The 20,124-nt window shown below is 55.5% G+C and overlaps 1 protein-coding gene across 8 annotated transcripts in view; it reads left to right on the plus strand.

The window, feature by feature from the left end:
- Positions 1 to 20,124, plus strand: part of PTPRS (protein tyrosine phosphatase receptor type S) — a 103,517-nt gene that overhangs the window by 63,273 nt on the left and 20,120 nt on the right. For 3 of the 8 annotated variants that reach the window (XM_073803388.1, XM_073803390.1, XM_073803389.1), the window contains exons 7-13: positions 6,998 to 7,267; positions 8,760 to 9,341; positions 10,407 to 10,540; positions 10,789 to 10,933; positions 16,172 to 16,477; positions 17,861 to 18,054; positions 18,204 to 18,230. In XM_073803388.1, the coding sequence (XP_073659489.1) occupies positions 6,998 to 7,267; positions 8,760 to 9,341; positions 10,407 to 10,540; positions 10,789 to 10,933; positions 16,172 to 16,477; positions 17,861 to 18,054; positions 18,204 to 18,230 (1,658 nt within the window). Of the gene's footprint in view, positions 1 to 1,893; positions 3,893 to 6,997; positions 7,268 to 8,759; positions 9,342 to 10,406; positions 10,541 to 10,788; positions 10,934 to 16,171; positions 16,478 to 17,860; positions 18,055 to 18,203; positions 18,231 to 20,124 lie in introns of those variants that run through there. The other 5 variants (XM_033854596.2, XM_033854599.2, XM_073803392.1 and 2 more) reach the window with 3 other exon arrangements.

The raw sequence follows: 20,124 nt of genomic DNA on the forward strand, positions 1-20,124 counted from the left end.
ACTGAGAGGTGGCTGAGGGTCTCTGAAGACCACTTGGACTTTTGGGGCAGTATAGACTGGTGGTGGGAGCACAGACTTGCTGCTTGGGGAGACCTAGATTCAAGTACTGCCTCTGCCCCTCCCTGGCTGTGTGACCTTGGGCTAGTCACTTGGTCGCTCGGAGTCCCTATTTCTTCATCTGAATAATAGGAAGCATTGATTTCCCTAGCTCACAGGGTAGTTGGGAGGATTCCATCGAGCAAATTAATGCTCATCTTGTGCCCTGTGTAGTGCGTGGCACATAAGAAATCGCAAGTGAAGCTGTGAAACAGGGACATCGAGTTCAGATAAATGGTCTTGGGCAAGTCACTTCCCTTTGGGGACCTCAGTTTCCCCATCATGTATTTCAAACATCCGCTGTTTGAATAAGATGGCTTATGGGAAACTGCTTTGAAAAGAATTGGAGGGCAGATGTTAATTCATTTGCTCAGATCTCATTTTTTGCTAATGCATTTCTGAGCGCATCTCATGGTCTCAGTTTCTCCTGGCTCCAACCCCATTCCCATGAGATCAGTGGCCTCCCCAGAGCCACATCTCTCATCTTACTCCCTGTCACTCCCCCAGGAAGTTCTGTGGCCAGATTATCAGAAGGGGGCAAAAAAGAAAAAAGAACAGTTTGGATGTTAGGCTACGCTTGCAGATACGTACCAGCCCAGCAGAAGAGAAGAGCCGCCTGGCATGTTCTGGCCTGAAAGCTACAAGCATTTACAGTGTTACCAGAGCAACCAGTCCTGGGAGTTCTTTGCACCGAATCCCCACTCTCAACCTAACTCTTCCTTCAATTCATAATCTCCAGCTTCTGCTGAGCCTGGGTGATCCAGGGGGTGGAATATCCAGATTTTACCCTTCTCCTGAAGTGTATCTCTGATATTCAAAGGACCAAGGTCAAAACCAAGCCCGTTTTTTTTTTTTAATGCAGCTGGGAGCTCTGCTCCCAGAACTCTCCTAAGGAAGATGCAGCTCAGACTTTGACAGGGTGGGAAGATGATCAGGTTATATTCTCCCTGGCTGTTAATATTCTTTAAAATCTTTAAAATTGTCAGCCTTTAAGGTGTGAAGTAGTGGCTAACGATGGTGTCTTTACCACTTGGTCTAGCATTATAGCATTATTGAACCATGGTGCAGGACCGGGTTAAATGGTGTGCCACCCACCCGATGACGTAGGAACGTGCGGAGAGAACTTGGAGCGAGCTAGAGACATGGGAAAGAACTTTCCACCTTCAAGGGACTTAGGATATTCTCAGGATCTCGGAAGAAGCCAAGTGGAGATAATTTAACGCCAGTTCTCCATGCTGAGCTAAGAGATCGGGACTCATATAAAATGTCAGAGGGGGATCCAGATTGCCCCAATTTCCAGGTGTTCTTCAGAACCCTTTATCTGAAACCCATCCCCAGGCCTCTTCAGATCAGTTCATAGCATGGAATTCTGCGGGGCAAATTGTTTTTAAAATTAAAACTCTGGCACCCAAGCCATATAATTGGTGGATGTGACCTCTAGGTGTTCCCCTTACCTACTGGCACCCCCAAACAAGAGTAGATACAGATATTGGGCCTGGAACCCACCCACCGCCACCTCCTGTATCTCCAGGAAGAGTACCACTGGGGTATGTTGGCGACCTCCCCGGCTCCTGATCACACCTGGCATGCCACCCCACCCTTCACCCCCAAAGCCCCTGACTTGACCCTGGTGGTAGGCAGTGGCAGGTCAAGACCCAGCCCTTCTCCTCATCCCACCCTCATCCCAAGGGGAGAGGGGGCTCCAGGGGTGGGAAGGCAGGCTTTCCTCTGGGCATGACGGGTCGGGGTGGGGGGGGGCGGGCCGTTCTCCAGGAACACTGAGCTCTAGACACCTCGCCTGCTGCCTGCCTCACACCCTTTGCATTGCTGTTTCCTCTGTTTTTGGGGGGTGAGGGGAACATTAGATTACACCTTGTCGTTCGGAAAGCCCCGTGTCTCTGGCGGCCGCGGCGAGGGGACAAGGGGAATCAGTCGATTGGCAAGATATCATCCCATTTTCTGCTAGAACCAGGAAAACAAAAAATCGGGAGAGAGAGGGTACCAAAAAAAAAAAAAAAAAAGTCCAGCTCAAAACGACAAGAGCTTGCCAAGGCCGCTGGTCAGCCCGTGGGCCAGGGGTCCAGCCAGGTCCCTCCAGACCTTGCACGCTATCCTGATGGCGGAGGGAGCTGGTGGTGGGAGTGGGGAGGCAGGGTGGCGGAGAAGGGGGAGGGGAAGGAAGATGCACAGGGCAGACCGCGGGGCGGTACCCACCCTCCCTGGGCCACAGGCTGGGGATCAATGGAGGGGCTTTGGAATTAGGCCTCGGACCCTTCCCGTACCCTGACAGGTGTAATCTAAGCTTAAGTAAACCCTGGGGAGGCTGCAGAACTGGCACCTCTCCCCTCCCCTCCCCATCCACATCCTCATTTTGGAGTCCGGAGGAGCACCAGCAGCCTCTCCCACCCCAAAATGCCCAGCAGAGCCCCCCCCACCCTTCAGAGCTGTGGCTTGCTGAACCGTTGAGATGTCTGACACTGTTGAGTTCCCTACCTAGTGCTCCAACCAGATCACCTCACTTTTGAGTTTTCCCCCTCACCCTTCCCCAACCCCTCCTCCCCTGGAGCACCCCTCCCCGCCCCCCACTTTCTTGGTTTTTGAGTTTCTGCCTCTTCCTGCCTGGGGGAGGGGTCGTCTCCCGGTTGCTTTGAAGGTTTTTGAGTTGTTTTTCCATGTGAATCGGGGTTTGAAGCGACCCGCCCCCCCCCCAACCCACCACCCTCCCACCGCCCACCCTCCTGATCCCCTCACCCACGCGGGTCCCCCCCACTGGGACCCCCCCGGCTACTCGGTGACGAGAAGAGCTGGAAACGAGAGCCAGCTGGAGCGTGCTGAGGACCAAGGCTGGTGTGGTCCCCTTATAACCTGCCTGGACCCTCCATTCAGGTCGGTAATTGGGGGCGGGGGTCCCGCGGGGCCACTCCGTCCCATGGGTTCCGTGCCCACCTTACTTTTCTAACCTGCACCTCAAGCTTGCAGCCAGGGGTGGAAAGATGATGTGGGTGGGAGTCAGCACCAAACTGGGCAGAACACAGCGTCAGCCGCCCGCCCTCGCCAACTGGAAGGATGCCCAGAGGCCTTCTGAGACCCCCCTCAGGGGGGTTTTAAGCCACCTAGTGCTCATGGGCACAGTCCTCCCCTAACTCGTGGCAAACCAGCCCTCTTCCTGCCGCACACCCTCAGAAACAAATGGGGCAGGTGAGAAAGCAAGTGGGCAAAGTGTCTTAACGTGTCAGCCTTTATAGCATATTGGCAGATCCATTTAATTGATGGCTGCCGGCCATGTTGGGGATTGTGAGCACCAGAATTACAGTTGTTGATAAATGCCCTCCCACACTGAACTGACTTATAATTAACAACCCTGTACAGCAAGTCTGTTACGTGTTCAAGATGTATGCCTTGTGTCTACTTCTGGAAAGTGTTAGAGGTACCTTCCAAATTATGACACTCCTAAGGGAAGATATTTTAAGATAAGATCCCACGTGAACAGGGTCTTCGGGACATGATGTTGAGCCTTACACACATAAATTGGGGTTATATTAACCTTTAAATCCTAAAGCTAGCCCTTATTCCCTTTGACGTTCCAATAATCCCTTTCAGTACGAACCTTTTACTGATGGCTTCTGGACACTTATCTTGATGGCTGCTGGATATTTTTCGACTGATGGTTATTCAGTTGATAGGTGGATATGGGTGATGGGTACTTTTGCCCTCTTCGGTATCCCCAGAGGGTAAGGACACAAGTTTGAAAGAGCCAAGAAGGGACACGTGGATATAATTCTTGCTAAATACCATGGTAAGAGAAGGTTCACTTTATCTCAGAGGTAGGGATCAGGCATACCTGGCTTTGAGCTCTGGCCCTACCACTTCCTTTCTTTGTGTCTTCCAACTAGCCCTAGCTCCTCACTGGGCCTCCACTGCTTCCTCCACAAAATGGGCATGAGGTCACTGGCCTCTCAAAGTGGGAGGGATTCAATAGAAATTCTTCCCATTCCTTTTTTTTTTTTTAAACTAATTCATCCCCAGACTCCCTCAATGATGAGCATCTCATTGATCTTTCCAGCATCCTGGAAGGCCAGAAGGAAACTTCACTGGTCCATGCCCAGGCTGAGCATCTTCTGTGTGCTGGGCACTGCCCCGGTCAGCTTAATGGCCTTCTCAACACATCACCGATGGCCTCCATTTCACAAAGGAGGAAACTGAGGCTCCCGGAGGATGAGGGCCCTTCCCAGGGCTCATCCAGCCTCATCAGCCCCCCACCTCTGCCGGAGCAGGTTTTCCATGGGACTCTGAGGTCTTGAGGAGTTTTACCTTGCTGTGTGATTTAAGTGACTTGGCCTCTGTTCAGCTCTAAACGAAGAGCAGGGAGAGTCACTGAGAAGTGGGGCTTCTGTGGCTGGGTTGGTTTGCTCCGAAGCTTCTTTTTCGATGAGGATCTCACCACTGTGCCGCCTCGAGCCTCTGCCAGGACCCTTGGGTGCTGGGTGGGGAGGCCAGATGCTGTGTTCTGCCAGGGTTGGGGGGCACCTCCCTGGGGAAGCCACAGCCGTCCTCCTTTCAGACCCCGATTTTCAGCCCCACACCCATTCCATGTTTTTTTGTTTGTTTTTGTTTTCTTGCTTTCAGGTGTTTTGGAGGGGTTTTTTGTTTGGTTGGTTTTTTTGGATTATTTCCCCCCACCACCCCACTTTGTTTTTTCATTTGGTTCCCCTGGTTTTGTTTTGGATGTCGATGCCGTTTTTCTGTCCTTGATTAATTAGCTCCCTCACACTCATCCCCCATTGTGTTCCGTTTCCATGACAACGCAGCGTTTGGGCATCCCACTCGTGCCTCGCTGTGGATGCCGGCGGCTGGCCTGGACCGCGTCCGCTGGCTGGCCGGACCCCATTCTCCCCCGATACCTCCACCTAGCCCTGCCAAAAAGCCGCTCCCCCATCTCAGAGCCCAGCCCCGCCCCTCACCCCCAGTCTGTCTGCATGGCCCCTCTGTCTCCCCTCCCTGCCCACCCCAACTCCTCCCCGCTGCCGAACACCTTCCACTTCCTCCATCCTGTCTCCAGCGTGACTCCTGGACTTTTCGCGGGGCTTCCTTTTCCGAAGGGCTGCCAGCTTTCTTGGCCCTCCCTCCGCCCACACGGAGCTCCCCCTTCTCTCCAGCGGGGATTCAGAGAACAGGGATTGAGATTTCCAGCTTGGAACCCACGGAGAGAGAGCGAGTGAGACCCCTCCTCCGTAGAACAGGGCAGACACCCCTACAGCGACCCCCTTAGGGGTGCGGCTGCAACCGCAGTTCCATGTGAAAATTAGAGGCAGGTCGGGTTGCCCAAAGTCACTTGGTGGCCCTGTTTAGCCTTGCTGAGCCTCCAATCTGTCATCTCTACAGTTTGAGACAAGACTCCTTGAACTGCCCAAAGCTGGGGGCACATCCACGTGTCTCCTTGAAGCCGGGGACAAGCTCCTTCTGGCTAGAAGGGTTTACCAGCTAACCCAAGTCCTTTCCACTGCAGGGAAACATCTCCGACGGGGCAGCCGTGCCTCTTGGCAGTTCAGGTGCCCATTAGCACCCGCCCCTTCCCCCCGAACCCCGAAACCTATGCAGCTTCCGAAAATGGAGCCCCCGAAATGCATCCTGCTGCCTTCATGGTCTGCAAGATTGGGACAGAAGGCTGCATTCGCTTCCCCGCTAAGAAATGCACAGAACATGTCCCTGTTTTCTCAACGTTCAAGTTCATTCCCTCGTTTATTATTATTATTAATATCCTATTTATTCTGCCAGGGCTGTGATGTGACAATGTGACGTGTCACATTGGGTCACATCTAGAATTAATATGCAGCATTGAAGTGGGCCCCCTCCCCCCTCCTTTCTCTTTCTCTGTCCCTCCCTCTCTGTGTTCCTGTTTTCTCTCTTTCTCTGGACCCATCTATCTCTTCTCTCTGGTTCCCCCCACCCACCCCGTGAGTATGCACTAAAGGCCCCTGAGATCCAGGCCTCTTCACATTAACCTCCTCTCTTTTCCTCCTTCTGCCTCTTTCTCTCGTCTCTCTCTGTCTCTCAGTCTCTCTCTCTCTCTCTCTCTCTCTCAACCAACCTATTTTGCATGCTGTTTGTGATTCTGAGAGCTGCATCTATCAATGGAAACTTGTCAGATCCGACAGAAGCTTTTAGAAGGGTTTCTATACCCAAAAACCACAAAAATTTCATTAGAGTTTCTCATCTTTTCCTCGAGGGCCCCCCGGGGAAGTGGGTGGGGCCCCCGGGTCACCAGAGGGAGTGAGGATGGGGGGCCAACATCCTGGTCCCCTCTGCCTCTTGGTCCCAACTCTTCCCATGACCTCCCACACACACACACACCCCGTCCCGTCCAACCTTCCCAGAGCCCCCCGACCCCTGCAGCCCGAATCTTCTGAAGCTCCCCAGTTGGGAGAGCGGGCGGAGGGGCTGCTCCCCGAAGCCACGTCTGACAGCAAAGATGAGAAACGGCTGATAAATTTTTGTGTTCCTAACTGTGCTGTGGACCAGCCACTCTGGTCTCTGAAACCCTGTTGCTATGGAATAATGCTTCATGTCTCTTTTATTATATATCGATATATCTCTCTATATATTGTTTGTGAAGTACCTTCCTTTGAAGTTTTGGTTTCTTTGTGTTGGAATTTGGTTTTTTAATTTTTGTTGTTGTTGTTTTCTTTCATTTGGAAGAAAAAATTTCAACTGGGGGGAAGGAAACAGCCCTGTTTATATTTAAATTGTTTTCCACTTTTTTTTTCCTTTTTTTCTTTCTTTTCTTCTTTCTTTCTTCCTGCTTTTCTTTCTTTTCTCCCCTGCATTCCGTCTCCCCATCCCCCTGCATCTCCCTCCCCTCCCCTCCCCCACCCCGACATCCCCCACCCACCCCATCCCCCAGTCCGCCGCGTGGCTCCACGGTTCTCCATCTTGCCCATGAGCCACGAGATCATGCCAGGTGGCAACGTGAACATCACCTGCGTGGCCGTGGGCTCGCCCATGCCATACGTCAAGTGGATGCAGGGGGCCGAGGACCTGACGCCTGAGGATGACATGCCCGTGGGCCGGAACGTGCTGGAACTCACAGATGTCAAGGACTCTGCCAACTACACGTGTGTGGCCATGTCCAGCCTGGGCGTCATCGAGGCCGTGGCCCAGATCACGGTGAAATGTAAGCAGGGGCCATGGGGCATGGGGGAGGCAGGTGGGACCTCATGTGTAGGTGGGGGGTACGGGTGGAAAACCTCTGAGTTACTCTTCAGGATTCAGTCATTCCTGGCTGTGAAGAGGACAGTCAACAAACACTTATTGGTGACAAATTATTCTGGGCCTGGCCCCGTGGAACGAGACCCAGTCTTGCTCCATTGGGCTCACGGTGCAAAGTGGGAGATGACACGTAGCCCAGCAGCTATGATGCAGACTGATGAGAGCAGTGATGGGGACTATGTAGCACCACTCAGACCCGCAGAATAAAGGTTCCAACTCCCAGGAAAGCTAGGTCAGGGAAAGACTAAAAGTTGAAAAGGGAAACAGGCTGTGCAGAACTCAGAGAGATAGAGCATTGGCGGGGTGGGGAGTGATTACAGATTCTCCTGATGTCTCAAGTTTCTGGCAAGATTCAGAGGAGGGTGCCCTCAAATAATTTTTCTAGCTTTGTAACAGGGGCCAGCAGACTACAGCCCATGGGCTGAATCTGGCCCTCCACTTGTTTGTATAAATAAAGCTTTATTGATACCTGCCCATTTGTTCACACCTGGCTTGTGGCAGCTTTGGGGCTACAGTGACAGAGCTGAGTGATTCTCAGCAAAGGCCACGTGGTCTGCAAATCTGAAAAGATTTACTGTGTGGCCCTCTGCAAGTAAAGGTTGCCGAGCCCTGCCCTAGGGCCATAGAAAGTGTCAGCATCAGCTGGTGTGTTTGTCATTTTGCTGAGGGATTGAACATCTTCTGGTGCATGCTTCCTGGGGCCTGTGTGATATGAGATCTTGGGACAAGTGGGAGAGAAAGTCACAATTTTATCCGGGTGCTGGGGACACACCGTAAACCAACCTCAGTCCCTGCTGGTGGGGACAACATACAAACCTGGTCATGACATACCGTCAGGCAGTGATAAGAACTGGGCAAGGGCACCTTTAGCCAGGGTGGTGAGGGTGGCCTTAAGCCATCTGGCCATCTGAGCATTCCAGGGGCAGGGAACAGCAAGTGTGAAGTGTGAACAGACACAAGGGCCCTGTGGCTGAGCAGAGTGAAGCAGAGTAAAGCACAGAGAAGAGTTGTAGCCCAGGGGCCGCCACTGTTTCCTTTAGAAGTGAATATTTTTCTTACACAGCCAATTTTTTTTTTTAAGTAAAAATTTTCAGCTTTATGGGCCATCTAGTCTCTGCTGTAACCACTCAATTCTACCTTCATAGCACAAAAGCAGCCAGCAGCGATACATAAGCGTGGCTGTGTGCTGATAAAACTTTATTTACAAAAACAGGTGCCAGCCCTTGGTTTGTAGTTTGCCAACACCTGCTATAGATGGTGGGCTAGGGGTCGTTAGGCCCATGGTTGCCACCAAGGAAATGAAGGCTCAGAGAGGGCAGTTGTGTGACTAAAAGTCACACAGCCTTTGGGGTCTGCAGCCAGCGTGCCTGATGTGTGAACTTGCCTCCCACCCACAGCTCTCCCCAAAGCCCCTGGGACCCCTGTGGTGACAGAGAACACAGCCACCAGCATCACCATCACGTGGGACTCCGGCAACCCAGACCCCGTGTCCTACTATGTCATCGAATATAAATCCAAGAGCCAGGACGGGCCATACCAGATCAAAGAGGACATCACCACGACACGTTACAGCATTGGCGGCCTGAGCCCCAATTCGGAGTATGAGATCTGGGTGTCGGCCGTCAACTCCATCGGCCAGGGTCCACCCAGCGAGTCGGTGGTCACCCGCACTGGCGAGCAGGCCCCTGCCAGCGCGCCCCGAAACGTGCAGGCCCGCATGCTCAGCGCCACCACCATGATCATCCAGTGGGAGGAACCCGTGGAACCCAACGGCCTGATCCGGGGCTACCGGGTCTACTACACCATGGAGCCCGAGCACCCCGTGGGCAACTGGCAGAAGCACAACGTGGACGACAGCCTGCTGACCACCGTGGGCAGCCTGCTGGAGGATGAGACATACACCGTGCGCGTGCTGGCCTTCACCTCCGTAGGCGATGGGCCCCTCTCGGACCCCATCCAGGTCAAGACACAGCAGGGAGGTGAGATGCCCGCGGGAAGCACAGCTCTTGGGGGGGGCGGGGCGGGCAGCAGGTTTCGGGGCTGTCCCACCAGAGGGAAGGAGGCGGCCACGCAGTGATGTGTCTCCCAGGATGCAGCCGGCCGATCTTAACCTGGAAGCCACCACGTGGTTTATTTGGCCTGCATGGTGCTTTCAAGTATTTTCACGCCAGCGTTGCAAAGCAGGAGGTTGTCCTAGAAAACCCAGATTTCTGGCTACCCTTGGAAAATCCGATTTGGCAAGCCCATAGGGCTACAATCGGTCATCCAATGGCATCCAGATAGATGCTGCCGCCGGCTGCATCTGAGAAAAGGGGTGTGGTTTCCGTTCGCCTCCCTCTTTTCTGATAACTGCCCCGGCTCCCATCCATCTCTGAGTTTGAGAACCCCTGTTCGCTGCTCTCACTGGAGGGATCCATGCCGCCCATTTTGAAATAATAGGAAGTGTGTTAACCCAAAGTCTGTGAACCGGTCTGTCACCTGCCGGGGTGAAGGACGTGGGGTAGGGGTGTGGAGCATTTAGGTGCATGGGGCCCCAGCTCTCTGCAGGTTTCTGGGCTTTTTCTTACGGACTCAGGCTTTGGAACCTCAAATCCAGGAAGAGTCAGGCAGCTGTCCAAGCAAAGGGACAGGAGGTTTGGAGCTCTGCTGCCGTACATCAGATACAGGGTGGAGATCCACATTCCAAATTATGGTCCCCACCAGTTTTCTGTTTAACTGGGGGAATGGGGAGGATGCTGGGGTGCGTTGAGAAGGGGATTTTTTTAAAATGTTTTCCCACTGGCAACAGAGAGGATGGGGGGATTGGGGTGGGCAGCTGACAACGAGGGGCGGTAGGGGGTCCCTGAGAAAATAAGAGAAATAAGAACAGTGGAGAACACTCCAGAAGCATCTAGAGCCTAACAAGCCCTTCCTTTTAGGGTGGTGCTGAGCTTCACGGGGCCCTTTTTGGGAGAATGGGAACCGGGCGGGTTGGATACCCTATGCGGGCCCACCCCTCCCAGGCCTCCCCCCAATGCCAGTCCTCTTCGCCCCCTGCCCCGCAGTGCCTGGCCAGCCCATGAACTTCCGGGCCGAGGCTAAGTCGGAGACGAGCATCGGGCTCTCGTGGAGCCCCCCGCGGCAGGAGAGCATCATCAAGTATGAGCTCCTCTTCCGGGAAGGCGACCACGGCAGAGAGGTGCGTGGGCGGGGGGAGGTGGGCTGGCGCTCGCCGCCGGCTCCCACTCTGGGCGACTCTCTTGTCTCCCCGAGCCTGTGCCGGAATGTCTCTCTTCCCCCCTTCTCTTTGTCCCTGTCCGTTGCTAATTTTTCCAACACTCACTCTTTTCTCCTCCATTTCCATCACTCTGTGAGGTCCGTGTCTGTATCCCTCTGGTTTCTCTCTGTCTCTCTCCATCTCCGTCTCTCTCCCCGCCCCGCCCCCAGGTCGGGAGGACCTTCGACCCGGCCACGGCCTTCGTGGTGGACGACCTCAAGCCCAACACCGAATATGCCTTCCGCCTGGCGGCGCGCTCCCCGCAAGGCCTGGGCGCCTTCACCTCGGTGGTGCGGCAGCGCACGCTGCAGTCCAGTAGGTGTCTCGCGGACCCCGCCCTGAACTGCGGGGGTGGGCACCTGGCCGGCGCCTGCGCACTGACCCGGGCGGGGCCTGCGCAAGCGCGGGGAGGGGGGGCGCCTCCGCCCGTCCCGCTTCGCTCTTCCGCCTCGGGCGTGCTTGCGTCCACGCTGCGCCTCGGTTCCCCCACCAGTGCAGTGAGGGGCTCACCCGTGGACCCCGCAGGCTCCAATTTCTCCATCTCCCTGGGGTACAGCCGTGGTCGGTTTCGCTGATGGTACCTCCTCTCGCCTCTGCCTTTCCCGGATTTGGGGTTAGTGGAATGGCCACGTTGCGCCCATCTCACAGGTGTTTGGAGGGGTCCGTGATGCTGTCACAGCTCACACCCCATCCTTCCGAGAGAGCAGAGGATGCACAGACGATCCTGCCTCCCCAGATGGCCTTTCTTGCCCCCCAGGCTGGGTCCCCATTGCCAGGGGCTCGGGGGCGTGGGTGAGTCAGAGCTGATGCCAGGTTCTGGGGGAAGCGCAGCACCCCCAAAACATAGGGCCCTTGAATTACTGGAGTTCTTCGCTGTGCCCGCCTGGCCTCCCTGTCACAGAAAGTCACCTTTTGGCCAGGACACTGCAGCTGGCCCTGGGCCACACCGTGGCACCCGCCGCGCCCTCCCTGCCTGCTCTGAGCTCAGGGCCTAGGCAGGCCCCTCCGACCGCCGCCTCCCTGCCTCCCCCTCCTCCCTCTTCTGTGCTCAGTCTGGCCCAAGTGGCCCCCGCCGTGACCCTCCCTTTCTTCTTCTCCCCTCCCCCTGCTCAGTCAGTCACGGGGTAGCCACCCCAGGCCTTGTTCCGGAAGCTGCCTCAGTGTTCAGACCTTCAAGCCCCCGCCTGCCCCGCCCCCAGGCGTGTGCACACAGGGGGTCACGGGTCAGTCCAGAGTGACAGCAACTTGGGCCGGGGTGTCTGAGCCGCTGGGATCAGGGGACTTGGAAACACAGCACCCCACTGTCAACCCCGGCCCCCTCCCCTCCTCCCCGCCCCACTGGGGCCGAGCCGAGCGCTCCTCGACTCACAGGAATGTTTGTGCGTGAGGCGATCAGTGAGGGTGTCCTGTGGCTTGGGCGGCCACGTGAGAGACCGGCACAGGTGCCGCGAAGGTGAGTACGCGCTGGTCTCCAGCGGGTTCACAAAAACGGCCCACCCTGCGTGCCCCCTGGCCTGTGCCCCAGCAGCTCTGGGCTGTGCAGACCGTCCAGAGTACAAATTCAGTCCCCTAAACTGTGCACCCCGCTGCCGAGTGGCACACCTGCCCAGGAACGTGGAATACGGAACCACGCCCCTCCCCCCCCACACCGCGCGTCCATGTGCGCATCCACGCTGCCTCGCACCCTCCCGACAAGTCACGCAGGTTGGGCCGGATTGTGAAGGAGGCGGCCTCCAAGGTCGTCGAGAAAGCGGCTTTGGCCCAGCCACGCGAACCTCCGAACCTCCGGGGCGGCCCAGGACAGGGAGTGGGGGAGAAGGGACTCCCCACTTCGCACCCCAAGACGGGTGGGGCCCGAGAGAACTGGCAGCCGAGACGCAGGGCCAGGCGTACCCCCACCCCCGGGGAGTGCGGGCTTCTTAGGCTGAACTCAAGGGTAGGTGGAGGCCAGACCACTCAGCCGTGGGTCTCCCCAGACACCGTCTAACCTTCCTGCCTCATCGGCGCCAGCCCGGAACTGCAGCGTGCCCACACTGGGGCCGGAGCAGGGCTGCGCGCCCGCTCGCGGCCAGAGACCCACCCAGAGCTCGGTCTGGCCTTGTAGCTCAGCACTCCGCCATTCCCTCCCTCGTAAGAAAGTCTTTTAAGTTAGCAGTTGAAGAGTGGAAGGTAGGTAACCAGACTGGGAGTTTTCTGGAAAGCGTCTTTCTTTCTTTTATTATGGTTTTTCTCATCATCATCACCATCATCGTTGTTTCTTCTTTTATTATGGTTTTGGTTTTATTTTTCCTTCCCCTTTCTTAGCGAATCCATTCCTTCTGGCACATTCCTCGGTTGGTTTTTCCACTCCTGCTTGACTCTCCCCGGGCACATTTGGTTGGGGTGGCTGGTCAAGAAATGGGGGAGGGGACCCCCAAGTGTCTATTTCCGGAGGAGGGAACCCCAGTGTTTCAATTTAAGTGAGGCCAGAGAGTCATTCTGGTTGCAGTAAGCCATTGGAGTGGCCTCTGGGGTCTCTGGTAGCCTGATGTCTTTGAGGATGGGGGCCTCTGATTCAGCTCTGGGTCCCAGACCCTAGCATGGGGTGTGCACAGAGTAAGTGGTCTGTAAACACATGCAGTGAATAAGTGAGGCTGGCATGATGGTGAAGGTTCTACATGCCTTGACCTCAAGCAAGGCCAGTGACCTCTCGGAGCCTCCCTCCAGACGAGGCGGGCTCTAGGGTCGTGGGCTTTTGAGGGGGTGTGGCTCCAGCCATCGTCAGCTGGCCTGAGCTGAATAAGGCACAGGCTGAGGTCTGAATTCCCAGCCTCAACCAAGACAGCCCATGGACAGCAGCTGAGCCTGGCTTCAAGGCCTGGCTCGCGCCATGTGCCCTTGGGCAGGCCACTTGCCTTTTCTGGGCCTCAGTTTCCTCACCTGTAAAATGGGAGGTGAGCGCCCAGAACAGGTGGGACCGGGCACCCAGTAGCTATACAACCAGTGAGAAAAGAATGCCAGGCAAACCAGGTGGGCTTTGAAACCCATTTCCCCACCTGGAACATGGGGGCGGGGTGGAGGGGTGCTAGTTCCAGCCATGTAAGGGGGTCATGAGAATTAAATGAGGCACGATCAGTGGGCTGTATCTTGAGTCTGCAGAGGGCCTATGCTGCTGGGCGTGCAGAAGAGGTATAGAACGTGAGGACTATCATCAGTAATGCTCTTAACACAGGGCCTGGCCCATAGTAGGTGCTCGGCACATGGAGACTATTACTGATACTCCATAAAGCCCTTAACACACACAGTTCACGCTTAATATAGGGAGAGTATCACTGTTATTTAACAAAGTCCTTAGCATGCTGCCTGGCACACAGTAGGTGCTCTATAAGTGGCAGCTTCCACTTTCAGTCTAAATATGGATCAGCAGGGTGCTGGGCACAGAGTCGGCAGCCCATGAATGGAAGCTATCAGTAGCTTGTAACAAGGTCAACCTGGTGCCAGGTACACAGTAGGTCCCCGAAACATGGGGGCTACGATGATTGCTCTGCAAAACCCTTGGCACAGTGCCTGGCATCCAGTAAGCGCTCAATAAGTGGCACTTTAAAGAGGTTGGCCTGGTGCTAAGCACATAGTAGGTGCTCAGATGGGAGCCACTGTCGGTCTGGAAGGGCCTAGCATGGTTTCGTTTTTGCTCCAAACGTGAAACTGTTGTCTGCCAGGTTCTTGGTACTATGTGTGTAAATAGTAGGTGCTCAATAAGTAAGAACTATTACTATTTTTATATAAGGTCATTAGCACAGTACTTGACACATAGTAGACGCTTAAAACGTAGGGACTATTACTGTTATCCAGAAATAACAGGGCCTGACACACAGTAGACCCTGTTAAGAAATGAGAACTACTAATGTTCTACATAGTCCTTAGTATAGTACCTAGCATGTTGTAGGTACCTAATATGTGGGAACTTTTTCTGTTCCAGTAAAGACCTTAGCAGAGTGCCTGGCATGCAGTATGCGCCGCGTAAAGGGCAACAGCTACTTTCATCTTCAGAGGGCTGTTGCAGTGACCAGCCCATAGTAGGTGTTCAGTCAATGAGACGTGCTATTGATCTGCAGTGGGCTTAGGTTGGCATCAGGTGAACAGTAGGGGCTCAAAACAGAAGAACTATGAGCTACTAAAACTTTGGCACACCGTAGGTGCTAACTGTGGGCTGTGTTATCTGTAAAGCCCTGACCCAGTGCCATCACAGTAGGTGTCCAATACACAGGGGCTTTTATTATTACTCTGTATAGCCCTTGGCATGCTAACTGGCACACAGTAGGTGCTCAAGACTCAGACATTGTTTTCTTTGCAAGTGAGGCCAGGAAGTAACCACAGGGTTGCCCTCTGGGGTCCCTGGCAGTACAGGTGTTCAGTAAGTAGATGCTCTTACTGTTAACCTGTGAAGCTTTTAGAGACAGGCCTGGCACATAGTAGGTGCCCAATAAATGAGGCTTTACTGCTAGTCCCCGGTTACCCAGTAGGTATTCAGTAAATTAGTGTTTACAGTTGTTCCATCCCTGGTGCTGTGCCTGGCACATAGTAGGTGCCCAGTACATGGAGCTTTTGCCATTCTTCTGGCACAATGCTTGGCACACAGTAGGTGTGCAATAAATATTTCACTGTTATTCTGTGCAGCCCTTGGCACTGTGCCTGGCACATAGTAGGGTTCAATAAGTAGATTTTTCACCTGCCATTCTGTGCAGCCCTTGGCACTGTGCCTGGCCCATAGTAGCTACTGAATTAATGGGGCTTTTATTGCTTTTGCGTTTGGCCTAGTGGCTGGCACGTAGTAGGTGCCCAGTACGTGGAGCTTTTGCTATTCTTCTGGCACGGTGCCTAGCACACAGATGTTCTATAAATAAGTACATTTACTGTCATTCTGCTCCTGTGCTGTGCCTGGTGCACAGTAGGTGTTCACTAAATAAGTACACTTACTGTTATTGTGTGAAGCGCTTGGCACGGTGCCTGGCACATAGTAGGTCCCAATAAGTGAGGCTTTTATTGCTATTCTTCCGGCACAGTGCCTAGCACACAGTAGGTGTTCAATAGATAAGTACATTTATTGTCATTGTGCTCCTGGTGCTATACCTGGCACACAGTAGGTGTTCAATAAATAAGTACATTTATTGTTGTTTTGGCACCGTGCCTGGCACATAGTAGGTGCCCAGTAAATGGGGTTTTTACTGCTGTTCCGCTTGGCACGGTGCACAGCTTACGTGCATATGCTCCTTGGGGACTGTGGCTACCCTCTCCCTAAGAACTACTGTGTGCCACGTGCAGCCCCATGTGGTGAGTGCAGCGTTCTTGGCCAGCCCTCTCTGCCCCCATCCCCGCCCGCCCACCCACCCACCCGCCCATCTCACCTTTGGTTGACACCCGCTTCTTTTGGGTTCGACTTCTCTTTGGTTTGGTTCTGTTTTGTTTGTTATCATCTTCTTTTTTATTTTCTCTTTCCCATCTTTTGTTTCCCCACCCCCTCCCCGCCCATCCCGCCTCCCTTCCCCACCCCCACGTTCTCCCCCCCTCCAATAGAACCGTCAGCCCCCCCTCAAGACGTTAAATGTGTCAGCACGCGCTCCACGGCCATTTTGGTAAGTTGGCGCCCGCCGCCGCCGGACACGCACAACGGGGCCCTGGTGAGCTATAGCGTCCGCTACCGACCGCTGGGCTCAGAGGACCCGCAACCCAAGGAGGTGAACGGCATCCCCCCGACCACCACCCAGATCCTGCTGGAGGCCTTGGACAAGTGGACGGAGTACCGCATCACCGCCGTCGCTCACACAGAGGTGGGACCAGGGCCTGAGAGCTCGCCCGTGGTCATCCGCACCGACGAGGACGGTAAGCACCGGCCCCGGCCTGGGACCCCTGGGACCCCTGGGACCCCCAGGCCCCAGCCCGGCCCCTGCCTTGGAGCCTTCTGTCCCTGGAAAACTCGGCTGGCTGGTGGTCAGAAGGTATTGGGTTGGCCAAAAAGTTCTTTCGGGTTTTGCAGTAAGATCTTATGGAAAAAAACGAATGAACTTTTTAGCCAACCGTAGAAGCCATAATCAGGAGAAGGAGACAAGTGGCCATCAGCCTCCCCAAACCAACCGGGCTCCTTGATCTTGGAATTCTCTGTTCTGGACCTTCCGGGCTACCTTTTCTCTCTGAGCCTTGGGCCTGGAACGTTAAGCGGGGAGCCCTGTATTTTGGTCCGGTGGTGGAAGCCATGGAAACGGAGTGTAGGAAACAGCAAGCAGCACTTGCGACAAAAATTATGGTCCCTGACCCCAGAAAGCTGGTTTTTTAGACTCTAGGGATAACCTGAGATTTGGAGCTGCTTGGGTCTGAGCTATCCTACCTAGAGAGTAGGTAGATTGCGTGCTGATGGTGGTTAACCGCCAGCTCTCTGGGGCATAGAGACCGATTGGTAGCACTGGCCGATTTCTGTGGTGTAAATATTCCCACCGTAGCTGAGCTAGAAAGTTCTAAGACGCTAGTCACACAGTAGAAGCTGAGGGCATGGGGCAAAATGAAGCAGGCAGCTTCCCCAATAAAATCGCAGGAAACCTGGACCGGCTGTTTTCTGACCCATTGGCCTGGAAGTTTCGGTTGGCAGCCCCAATATTTTGTCCTAACCATGGGGAAGAAATGAAGCGGTTCTTCACGCCAGGCCTTGGGGTGGGGGTGGGGTGGGTGGCGAGGGCTCTCAGCTTGGGGGCTGGTTGAAAAAGTGCTCCAGTGCGGAGTGGGCTGGCTGCACCCTGGGGTGTGTAGGAGCGTGCAGCTGGACTGCCTGGGTTCCCATCCCGGCTTTGCCTCTTGATAACCCTGTGGTCCTGGGATCAACTCTCTGTGCCTTGGTTTCCCCATCTGTAAAGGGAGCATAAGGACTCCTATCTAGAAGGGATGCTCTGAGGTCGGAAGCAGTGTGGGTAAACCTCTTAAGAGTGGGGCATGCACGGCCCGTTCATGTCTTGTGGCCCTGGGCAGGTGACCTAGGCTCTGGGGGATCTCAGTTGCTCGTCTGTAAATGGGGTGCACCATCAGAGCCCCCTCCCCGGGCTGTGGGAAGCGTGAAGGAGGTATTCCCTCCGGGCCAGCGGTGAGCGCTCAGAGCGCCGGGTTAACCGGCAGTCACTCGGCACCTTGGCATCGGTCAGTGGCGCTGCCCGGGGCAGGGCTGGGCACCCCAGTAACGGCCCCGCCCGCCCCTCCCCTCCCCTCCCCCCCACCCGCCAGTGCCCAGCGCGCCGCCGCGGAAGGTGGAGGCGGAGGCGCTCAACGCCACGGCTATTCGCGTGCTGTGGCGCTCACCCGCGCCCGGCCGGCAGCACGGCCAGATCCGCGGCTACCAGGTCCACTACGTGCGCATGGAGGGCGCTGAGGCCCGAGGGCCGCCGCGCATCAAGGACATCATGCTGGCCGATGCCCAGGTGGGCGGGGCTCCGGGGCGGGGCCTGGCGGTGGGGCGGGGCCCGGGCCCCCTGCGCTCCCGCCCTCTCGCTGCTTCTCTGTGTTTCTCTGTCTCTGGCTACTCCGCTCACCTCCTCCTCTCTCCCCTGCCGCCTCCTCCCGCGCTCAGTGGGAGACGGACGACACGGCCGAATATGTAAGTAGTGCCCCCCTGCCACCCCGAGCCGCTGCCAGTGCTCTTCCCGCGGGCGGGCCGTGCAGTGCTGTGACCCCATCTCCTGCACGCCCCCTGTAAAAGGGTCTCCTCCCCTGGGCCCCCGATGCACACCTAGTTACCTCTTGGAGCTAGCTGGCAGCCTCGGTTCTGCATCAGGCACATGGGCTTCTGCTGGGGACCACGGAGGTATCCATTCTTAGCTGAATGGCCCCTGGACTCCGCTGGCCTCCTGCCTCCCCACTTCCCTCCTCCAGCCTAGCTCCCGGCCTGGGTCTTCTCCACCACACCTTTGCTCCAGCTGTTCACAGCATTAACCACCCTCCTCCAGCCCACAGCTTCCCCTGTGGCACCCAGGCCTGGCAGATCGAAACTGAGTCACTTTCCAGCCTAGCCCGCCCCTTTTGTTACCTGACTCAGCCCTTCCTGACCTCGAAGTTTCTCTCTTAGGCCAAAGTGTCCCCTTCATTCTGGCCCTGGCGTGATGAGAGGGGTCAGTGGGCCCCAGGTGGGAAAGGAGGCCTGCAGGAGGCCCTGAACCAGAGTCAAGATTACTGTGTGGCTCTGGGCTGTCTTTCTGCCCCTAAAATAGGGACCACAGGCTCTTCTGACAGCCCCAAGCCTGATGTTAAATTGACACGGCCCCACCCACTCCAGTAGCTCTGCTTCTCCCCCGCCCCGCCCCACCCCAGTCTGGGGGGAGGTTCCCACATGGCTCTGGCTCAGACCCTCCAACCCACTAAGATCCCGGGAAGGACTGAATGTGAGGCTCAGGGGCAGGAGACCCTCTGTGTGTGCATCCTGTCCCCGCTCCTACGCTCCTGACCTGGGGCCACCCAGGCATGCCGGCCATGTTTGTGGGTATGCATGTATGGGAAACAAGGACACGTGTGTGAGGGTGTGAGGGTCGGGGTGCTCTGCCATTCACTGAATGAGCAGTGATTTACTGAGCACCCGCTGATCCTGAGCTAGGTGCCATGGATGCGGCAGTGACCGAGACACGCCTGAGCCCGTCTTCCTGGGGGTCACGGTTCAGGGGAGAGGGATGTTACTTGGAACAAGGCACAAACACGTGTCTAGTTACAGCTCTGGTGGGGACGGGGCATAGATAGTGGTGTAAATGCTTGAACAGCCAGCTGTCGGGTGGGCGCAATCCTGACTGGTAGCATTTGCCCTTTTCCATGGTGTAAATACTCCCACCGTGTCGATTTCAAGCTACCTACCGGATTTGTGGTAGCTCGTCTTTGTATAGTATTTGTATCGCACAGATATAAGAGACAGAATAGAATAATCTCGAGGACACAGATAATAGTAAACACGGTAAAATAATGACAGAGGGGTGGGTTTTGAGTACTTATTACCTTTGTTTTTACTATTTATTTGATCGTACGTTTATATAATTTTATTTATAATAACGGCTGTTTAATAAGCGGCTTGCAAATTTTCTGAAAATTCGACTGCTGGCTTTCAGGAGCTGGTATAAGGAATCTCCAGCACAACAATGGATGTAGTGGAGACAGGTGTCGGGTGGGGGGGACACAGCCAGTGCAAAGGCCCTGGGGCAGGACCATGTCTGGTTGGAGGAGGGATAGAAAGGCAGCCCCGTGTGGCTGGAGCAGAGTGAGCGAGGGAGGAGGTGAGGGCAGGGAGGGGACAGGGGCAGGTCGTGCAGGGCCTTGTGGGCGGCAGAGGACTTGTGGTGGTGCGAAGGACTTGGGCTTTTGCCCCCAGGGAGACCAGAGCCCTGGAGACCTGACTCAGCTGCTCACAGGCACCCTCTGGGGGCCACTGCAGGGAGGAAAGAACGGAGGTGGGGCAAGAGTGGTAGCCGGGGACTGCACTGGTCCAGGCGGTCCACGACAGATGTCAGGCCACG

The sequence above is a fragment of the Tursiops truncatus genome, chromosome 3, assembly GCF_011762595.2.
Source record: "Tursiops truncatus isolate mTurTru1 chromosome 3, mTurTru1.mat.Y, whole genome shotgun sequence".
Lineage (NCBI taxonomy): Eukaryota > Metazoa > Chordata > Mammalia > Artiodactyla > Delphinidae > Tursiops > Tursiops truncatus.